The 9,453-nt window shown below is 42.4% G+C and overlaps 1 protein-coding gene across 1 annotated transcript in view; it reads right to left on the bottom strand.

Moving 5' to 3' along the window:
* NTSR2 (neurotensin receptor 2) overlaps positions 1-9,453 on the bottom strand; it is a 15,387-nt gene that overhangs the window by 1,127 nt on the left and 4,807 nt on the right. Inside the window, 2 exon segments of the mRNA XM_006880728.1 lie at positions 538-628; positions 2,278-2,551. Of these exon segments, the coding sequence (XP_006880790.1) occupies positions 538-628; positions 2,278-2,551 (365 nt within the window).

The raw sequence follows: 9,453 nt of genomic DNA, 5'->3' as shown, positions 1-9,453 counted from the left end.
GTGACTGGGGTAATCAGGGTAGGTGTGTCGGAGACAGTGCGATTGGCACAGGACAGAGCAGGGTTTAGGGCTGTTGTACATAGGGCCGATATGAGTCGCAAGAGATTCGTTGGCACAGGACAACAACAATAACATGTTCCACCATGTCGGCCAGAAAGTTGTGCATGTTCTGGGTGTCTGAGGGGACTGTCTTGGCCGTGGAATCATGGATCTGAGTCTCTCCCTTCATCCCTTCAGTATGACTTTCTCCTTTTAGTCTCGATCTAGGCTTCCCTTTCGCTTTAAGATGCCCACAGCTTCACTACCACCAATAGGTTCTCTCACTCACATGAGTCTGGAAGATCAGAGAGGTTTTTAGACAAAGTCCTGTTCCATACCTTAGCTGCAAGTTTGTAAAGACATAGACCAGAGCAGACCAGTTGAAATGGAGTCTAGGATTACCGAAGGCCAGAAATTAAGGATCCCTCTGGAGAATAAGGGAGATTCAGATCAAGTCCAACGGGCTCTCTCCTTGTGTGCAGGGCTCAACACACTTACTCTGTCCACCCGTCATCAGCGATGTAGCAGTACATGAGCCTGCGGGCATGGTAGGGCAGCCAGCAGATGGCGTACACAGCCACAATGGCTCCTGCAGAAATATTGGAGAGACACAGCAACAGACAGAACAAGCATGTCCTCAGTTAGGTCACTGCCAGACAGGAAGATGCCCGAAGGTGACAGCATTACCCTGTACCTTTTTTCCTGGAGTCTAAGCTTTGGAAGAGAACACTGAGGTTACTTAATGCTATACATCCCTATTTGTTCCTATCATCAAGTTTTATCTTTTCTTCTGGGTAAACAGTTAACAATAATCATGGTAGGGTCGTTATGAGTCGCAAGCGACTCGACGGCACATAACAACAACAACATATTAGCACATGCTTCTATAACCTCCTCCTGGAAACTAGAATATACTCCCAATTGATATCCATTTCTTCTTGGAACTAACCCTCCAGTGGGCTTTGAGAGACTGTAAATCACAGGGGAGATTTCTCATCCTCTGTGGTGCAGCTGGTGGATTTGAACCATCCACCTTTGCATTGGCAGTGCAACTCCATAACAATTAACCCATCAGAGCTCCCTTGCCAATTGATGGTTAGATTTTTTTTCTACCTGGTGTCTGATCCCCTATGTCACAAAACATACTCCCTAAATCCAGCCTGTAAGAAGTTCCTTCTTAGCATCTCTCCACTGCTTCCTCTTGACCTCATTGCTTCACACTCGAGGTCCTTATCATCTCTCTGCTGGACTATAGCAACAGTTTTGTCATTGGTCCCTTTGCTCCTCTGTCCCTTCCAGCCTCTCTTTCTACACTCTAGTCTACTGTGTAGTCTAATAGCTTCAGCCTAACTAGTACTTGTTAAAAATGAAGCATCTTGGGGTTCCTGCAGACACTCTGAGTCAACCTCTGGAGGTGGGAGCCAGCAATCTGTGTCACACTCTCCAAGTCATTCTTATCCACACCAACGTTTGAGGAACACTGTACAGTATAGAAGGAGCTTTCAAGGAGCTGCTGAATTCAATATATCTAAAGAACAAAACTTCCCTGTCACTCCTGGGCACTGACTCTGTGCAAGATGATGCATTTACTATAAAATCAAGCCTGGACACCTTCATATGCTAATTTTGCATTATCATCATATAGCATTATACTTTTCTAGTTCTCTCTCACATATAAGACCATGGCCTTGATGAAAACAGGTAACTCTGTACTTACTTTGTCTTCCTGGTTCTTAGTTACTGAGTTATAACTGATGATATTTGGAGACACCTTTGTTTTTCTGTGCATTTATGTTTCTTTTGCAAGATTAACTTTACATAGGCAGCTGCACAAACAAAGCAGATCAATGTAGCAGTGAGGAAAGCAGAGAGTTAGTGAGAAATGGATTTAGGGTCCTGGGATTCCACAGTTCTGGTCTGATGTCATTACTTGTTTGTCTCATGCGTCTACAGTGACAGCCTTCCTGAAAAGTAGCCAATGACCATCTTGCTTTTATGTGCTACATGCTAGAGCAGACCAGAGGCCCATGAATACAATTATCATTCCTTCCTCGATTATAGTGCTGAACCCTGCAGGAAGTCGGTTAGAGATTATAAAATGCCTCAGTTGTTCTTGAGGCACAGGGGCATTTAGGTTTAGAGAGAGGGAATAACTTGCTCAAGGTCACTGTCAGGGATTGGGGCGGTCAGCACAGGACTCTAGACCCATTCTCTCCAGGGTGTTACCTAGGACTTAACTGAGAATCTGGATGCTGTGCTGGAGGCCCTGGATCCTGCTGGTCTCCTTATATCTCACCGCGTTGACCTTGCTCTTCAGGGAGAGCATCTTTCTCCATGTACTGAAGCCAAAGAGCCCCTCCTCACTTATTAGCTCCAGGTGGCTGGGGGTGGAGTCGTCTTGAGCAGAAGTGGGTGGCACTTGGGAGCTGAGGGACACCAAGTGGCTCACGGTGACCCCATTCAGGAAGGCGGTTAGAACCAAGGGGAGCACGAAGGACACCAGTACATTTACCTGCAAAAGCAATTCCAAGGGTTATGCTGGTTCTATGAGGCGTCAGAAGGCTGGACACTGACTAAGTATGACAGAAAAAGAATCGATGCCTTTAAAATTGTGGTATTGAAGAATACTACTGACTATACTGTCTATCCCATGAACTGCTAAAAGAACAAGCAAGTATGTCTTGGAGAAAGCACAACCAGGGTACTCCTGGGAGACAAAGATGGTGAAACTCTGTCTCACTTACTTTGGGCATGTTGTGAGGAGGGGTTATTGTTGTTGATAAGTGCTGTCGAGTTGTAGGCAACTCATAGTGACCCTATGAACGAAAGTCCTGGACACCTGTATTACTTTCATCCTCTCTCCAGGTTCATAGGGTTTCTGGTGGCAAGCTATTTTAGAAGTGGATGCCACTCCTGCTTCCAAGCTTGTTTTAATCAGGGAGCTCCACCAAATACTGTCGCCAAGGGTGACCATTATTGCATTGGACTCATTAGTGTCACAGTGTTCGGCTTTACAGCAACCACGAGTTACCTCTGTACAGCAAATGGACACACCAGGGTTATACCACCTAGAAAAATGTTTCACCAAAAACAATTAAAGTCTCCGCAGGTCCCACCCCATCCTTACTTATCCTTACACTAAGGGTCAGGGCTACCCAACCACCTTTGAAGGGCAAAAGAGAACAGTAACACATAACAAAAAAGACCCCAGACACTTCCCTTGCCTGACTGCCACCAACAGGAGCTGCCATAGAGCCGCCCGCCATCCCACCAGTTAGCCAGCTGACAGGGAGGGGTTCGTCCTTGGAAAAAGACACCATGCTGCTAAAGTCAAAGAGAGGAAGACCCCTGACTTGACAGATCAACACAGTGGCTACAACAATGTACTTGGGGGTGTCAGAGATGGTGCGGACCTGCAGGATAGGGCAAGGTTCAGGTCTATTGTTCACAGGGTCGCTGTGAGTCATAAACAACAATAGCATAAGGCAGCACCAAGTGACTCTGGCCAGGGGGGCCGCGTCTCAGGGCCCAGGAATCTGCGGCAGCAGAAGAGAGTCACTGAAAAGGCTAGAAGATGATGGTGAGAAAATTATCAGAAAATAAGGAGAAAGCAATGAAAATAGGAGAGAAAAATATATAATATTTGGAATTAGTCTAGGGTTTTCATCATCTAATTGATAATGATTTCAGAAAGAAAACAAATAGAGAAGACACAAGGGAAGAAATGATTAATAAACAAAACCAAAAAAGCACACATTCAAGGGGACTTCCTTATAGTTGAGGGATAGGAGCTACTCTGTTGAAAACTCCTACATGTCCCCAGAAGCATGAATGAAAAGAGATCCACCATAGGTATAATCTTTACCACCCAAAAGGACAAAGAGATAATTTTTTGAACTTCTAAGAAGATAGATGAAGTCATATACAAAGAAGGGAAACCGGTATGATACCAGGTTTCTCAAAAATAACAATGGAATTTAGAAAATAATGATACAGCATTTTAAAAAATTTTGAGACAATTTTAATACAAGACAATCTTGATACTGTACACCTTCACCTCATTACTGTCAAGTCAGAATTGACTCTTCGCTGACCCTTCGTTGGGTTTCCAAGGCTGCACATTATGTTGTTGTTGTTATGTGCCATCGAGTCGTTTGCGACTCATAGCGACCCTACGTACAACAGCCCTAAACCCTGCTCTATCCTGTGCCAATCACACTGCCTCTGACATACCCATCCCGAATACCCGTCACTAAATCAATCCAACTCATAGAGGGCCTTCCCCTCCTGCATCATCCCTCCACCCTACCAAGCATGATGTCCCTCTCCAAGGACCCGTCCCTCCTGGCAACATGTCCAAAGTATGTCAGACGAAGCCCCAGAATCCTTGCCTCCGAGGAGTAGCCTGGTTTAACTCTCTCTAGGCTGAATCTGTTTGTTTTCCTGGCAGTCCATGGTACATTCAATACTCTTCTCCAGCACCACAGCTCAAAGGCATCAATTCTTCTATCCTCCCTAGTCATTGTCCAACTCTCTGATGCATAACAAGTGACTGCAAAAACCATGGCCTGTATCAGGCGCACCTTAGTCTCCAGAGAGACACCGTTGCTCTTGAGTACTTTAGAGAGGTCCCTAACAGCAGACTTTCCCATCACAATACATTATAGGGAGGGCACATACCCATCTTTCTCCTGAGAAGTCTCTGATGGCTTAGAACTGCCAGAAAGGAGCAGCTTATGGATTACCAGCACAACTCCTGTTGTTCTATGCCAGCTGGCCAGATGATGAAAAATAGGAAGGTAAAAGAAAACATTTTCAAAATAAAAATTATTCATTTTTTCACCTTCCACAGATTACCCCTCAATTCTCAGAAGATTACAAGAACAAGTGCTTAGCGCCCACACGCACGTTTTAAGGTAATAACTAATATTCAAAAAATGGCTAGCCAACAGAAGATTGACAGGTTTACAACAAGACAGGAGGGCCATTCCCAAGACAACAATTGTGCATGTTCTGAGAGCAAGCCCGCAGATTGGATCAAGGGGGGACAGAGCTTTGAAGGATGACAGAGAAAGAAAATATGAACCTAGTAGATTATCTTATGGTTCTGAACGTAATGAGATAGTACTTACACTTAGAGTGTTGTTGTTGTTGTTGTGTACTGTGGAGTCAGAACCGACCCATAACTGACCCTCCCGAGGGTTTTCAGAGGCAGTTAATTGCATGGAAAGAGTTTGTCCATCCTTCTCCCACATTCTTAGGGTGGTGGTGTTGTGTTCTGTAGAGTTGGGACTGACTCATAGCTGACCCTCTGGCAGGTTTTCAAAGGCAGTTAATCACAGGGGAGGAGATTGCCCATCCTTCTTCCACAGAGCAGCTGGTGGCCCCAAACCCTGTGCCTTTGGAATTACAGTGCAGCTTCTAGCCACTAGGCCACCAGAGCTCCCTACACTTGAAGTAGAGAAGTTAAAAATTAATTAGAAAGAGGTACATAGAAAACTAAGCAAGTAGAAAATATTCATTGCAGGGAAAATGATTTTGGAAAAGAAATAGAAAGACGATAAATGGTATGGATTATATGAGAAGAAGGTTTATATAATAAACACAATATAAATAGCAAGCATAAATATAACCAAATACCATGAGTTGCCTATGACTTGATGGCACTTAACAACAACAACAACAACAACAACAATCACCACAACAACCATAATATATGACAAGAATGGCTGTGGGGGTGTAAGTATGTGAGTGTGGTGTGTGAAGGTTGAGAATGGAAGATAACCAAGTGCTCCTTTTCTGCAGTCAGAAGATAGTGGATAAAATTTAAAACCTGAAACAAGAGATAAGTATTTTCAGCAGAAATATGCAGGCACAAAGTAGTGATAGCTAAGAATGTGTTGATTTTGTTAAGTGGTAGTGTTGTCTTTAGATAAGAAAACCTGGGTCAGGATGTGGGGGGGATACTGATTTCTGCTTAACATTGCAAAAATATTATTTTATATTTTTAAAAATCAAAGTCATAATATAGTATCTTATTAAAATGTAAAGTTTTAAAATTTTATTTTATATGCATGTTACAATTTTTTTCCATCAGGTCTAAGACTCTCTGACTCTTTTCCCTTTGAAAACATTTTAAAAAGAAAAACAAATGAACTAACCATATTTTAATCACACTTTACAGATTAGGAAGGAAGCTCTGGTGGCCTACTGGCAAGAAGCTGCGCTGTAATCCCAAAGGCACATGGTTTGAATCAACCAGTTGGAGAAGGAAGGGAAGTCCCCCTCCCATGTGATTTATAGCCTCTGAAAACCATTGGAATGTCAGCTATGAATTGGTTCTGAGTCAATGGCACACAACAACAACAACAACATACAAGTTAGAAACTCTGGTGGCCTAGTGGGTAAGAAGGTGCACTGCCAACCCAAAGGCATTTCATTGGAATCCATCAGTTGCTCTGACAAAAAAAAGGTGGGTATTCTCCTTCAGTGCATTTTACTGCCTTTGAAAACCTGTTGTAGAGTCAGCTATGAGTTGGCTCCAACTCCATGGCAATGATGTGATTTTAAATTTGATAGCAGTTAAACTCATATCCATCCTGAAATGGTAGAACTTTCCCAAAGTGTACAAGTTTCCCCATGGGCTTTATGGAACCAGACTAGCCCCTTTTCTCCAGTGCTGAGTTCCAGCTGCCGATCTTGTGGTTAGTAGCTGAATAATATCTTAACCACAGCATTGTAAGAGTCAGAATTGACTTGATCAGAGTGGATCTTTTAAAAAATATATCCTAACCAACTTTAAAGACAGAACAGCATATCTGAACTGGGTGTTGGTTGTACCTTTTAAAGAAGTTGCCATTCATTTTCTCCCCACTTCCTCTGCCATCTCAGTGTTTTCACAAATAAGCAATGCTAACACTACGTGGTTCAAAATCAGAAAAGGTTTATCCCAGGTATGCATCTTATCTCCATATCTTTTCAATTTGTATGTGGAACATATCATTCAGTAGGATGGACTTTATGAGGAAGAATGTGGCATCAGGATTGGAGGAAGAGTCATCAACAAACTGTGCTATGCAGATAACACAACCATGTTTGTTGAAAATGAGGAGGACCTGAGCCATTTGCTGCAGAAAGTCAAGGACTGACTGGAGCCTTCAATATGGATTGAAGCTCAACATCAAAGTTTCTCACCACTGGGCCAATTGGTTGCATCATGATAGATGGAGAAGAGATTGAGATTGTTAACAGTTTTAGTTTGTTTGGCCCCACAATCAACAGCCTTGGGACCAGTAGCTAGGAAATCAAAAGACAAATTGTATTGGGAAAGTTTGCTGTCAGTTATCTCTCTAGAGTACTGAAGAGCAATGTCAGTCTAGAAAGTGCTCCTGATCAAAGCCATGGTCTTTGCATTTACTTGCTATGCATCAGAGAGCTGGACAATGAATAAAGATGACAGAAGAAGAATTGATGCCTTTGAACTGTGGTGCTAGAGAAGAGTATTGAGCCAGGAGAACCAATTGCTCCTTTTCTACAGTCAGAAGATAGTGGATAAAATTTAAAATCTGAAACAAGAGATAAGTATTTTCAGTAGAAATATGCAGGCACAAAGTAGCAATAGCTAAGAATGTGTTGATTTTGTTATGTGGTAGTGTTGTCTTTAGATGAGAAAACCTGGGTCAGGATGTGGGGGGACACTGTTCTGGAGAGGGTGAAACCAAGCTATTCCTTGGAGGCAAGGGTTTTGAAGCTCTGTCTCACATATTTGGGGCACATGGCCAGGAAGGACCAGTCCTTAGAGAAGGACAGGAGGAAGGACAGCTCAGCAGAGGACGACCCCAGCTGAGATGGTTTGACACAGTAACTGGGGTAATGGGGGTAGGTGTGTCAGAGACAGTGAGTTTGGCTCTGAGTAGGCCAGAGTTCAGGGCTATTATGCATAGGATCGCTAGGAGTCACAGGCGACTCGATGCCACATAACAACAGCAACAACAAGGGAAAAGAAAATATTGTCCATGAAGACAATTTTAGTTTGTTGCTGAATCAAGCATTTAATTATTATAAAATTGTAGCCTTCATGACATTCAAGGTAGAGACTGAAAACAAAATGTAAATTTACTTTTGAGTGTGCTACAATCTCTGTCATTTTCACTTTATTAAAGAATTTATTTTTTTAAATAAATAGAGAGGGAGATGGAAGCTAGATAAGTTTTAGAGCTATTTACTCAGTCCAGGTCTACAGTTCTGGCTAATGAAATCAGCAGAGATTTCTGGGGTGGTTGACTTATGAGTTCCTAAGACATTAGAATGCCCTTGAAACTCTTCTCAAATTTATCATTTATCCCCACCCAGTGAAGCTGAGACTTTAATCTCTAATCATCCAAGAATCCAAGAGCTAGCGGCAAAATAAAGCCAGGGAAGGGTTGTAATTGCTTAAATAATATCCTTTCATCTAAGCCCTGTTTTTCTACACCTGAACTTAGGTCTATGGAGGCCCTGATTTCCATTCTCCCAGAATAACACAACTCTGTGCCCAGAGAATACTGGAAAGCCCTATGCAGGTCTCCAGCACTGGAAATGAGCTAGCGATTCGATTTAAGACTGACAGCTCCATCAATGGGAGAGGCTTCAACATCTCATGGCAAGCAGTCCCTGGAGGTGAGTGAGCCAAGGCAGGAAGTATCTCTAAGTGCTTCAGCTTCAAGTGCTTGGAGAAAGATATGATGAAGGCGACATCTTGATAAATTTGCCAGTTCCCTAATGATAAATATTATTCGGCATATAATCTTCCCTTAAAAATTGTAAGAACACTTAACTACCTAAGAGTCACTGCAGTGAAAACTAAAATATGTACATCCATGATAAGAGTAGAAGTTGGTGCCTATTCATCAGCCTCAGATATGTGCACCAGCAAAAGTGATAAATGCCATAGTGCTGATGTCTAGAATGTTGACAAGTGCTAAAAGAGAAAGCATTCACTTTGTGGATTCCAAGACATTGCTGTGCATTATAGAGTGGCTTTCTGCCCAAAGTCTTCCCAGAAACATTCATTGTCATTTGGTCAGAATGAACTCTCAACTGACCCTCCAATAAGCTTTCTGTATTGTGGTATGGTTTCAGTATGATATTATTGTTATATGATGAGTTTATCTAATATATGGCCTTTCTAGTTCAAAGTTTGCCAAATTGTCCCAAAGTGACAGGCCAGATCTTTCAAGTAATTCATCTATTTACTAAGGACATACGCAGTTTGTAATTCATCTTGTACCAGGGATATCATCACTGATCTCAGATGGGTAGTGGTGAAAGCAAAGAATACCAGAAAAATGTCTTTATAATTTGACTATGCAAAGACAGTTGACTATGTGAATCATAGCAAATCATGGCTAACATTGATAAGAATGGAAATATCAG

Source organism: Elephantulus edwardii, unplaced genomic scaffold, assembly GCF_000299155.1.
Source record: "Elephantulus edwardii isolate Elephantulus edwardi_28Jun2011 unplaced genomic scaffold, EleEdw1.0 scaffold00009, whole genome shotgun sequence".
NCBI classification, from domain to species: domain Eukaryota; kingdom Metazoa; phylum Chordata; class Mammalia; order Macroscelidea; family Macroscelididae; genus Elephantulus; species Elephantulus edwardii.
The sequence above is the reverse complement of the archived record's forward strand: the minus strand, read 5'-3'. Positions and strand labels throughout refer to the sequence as shown.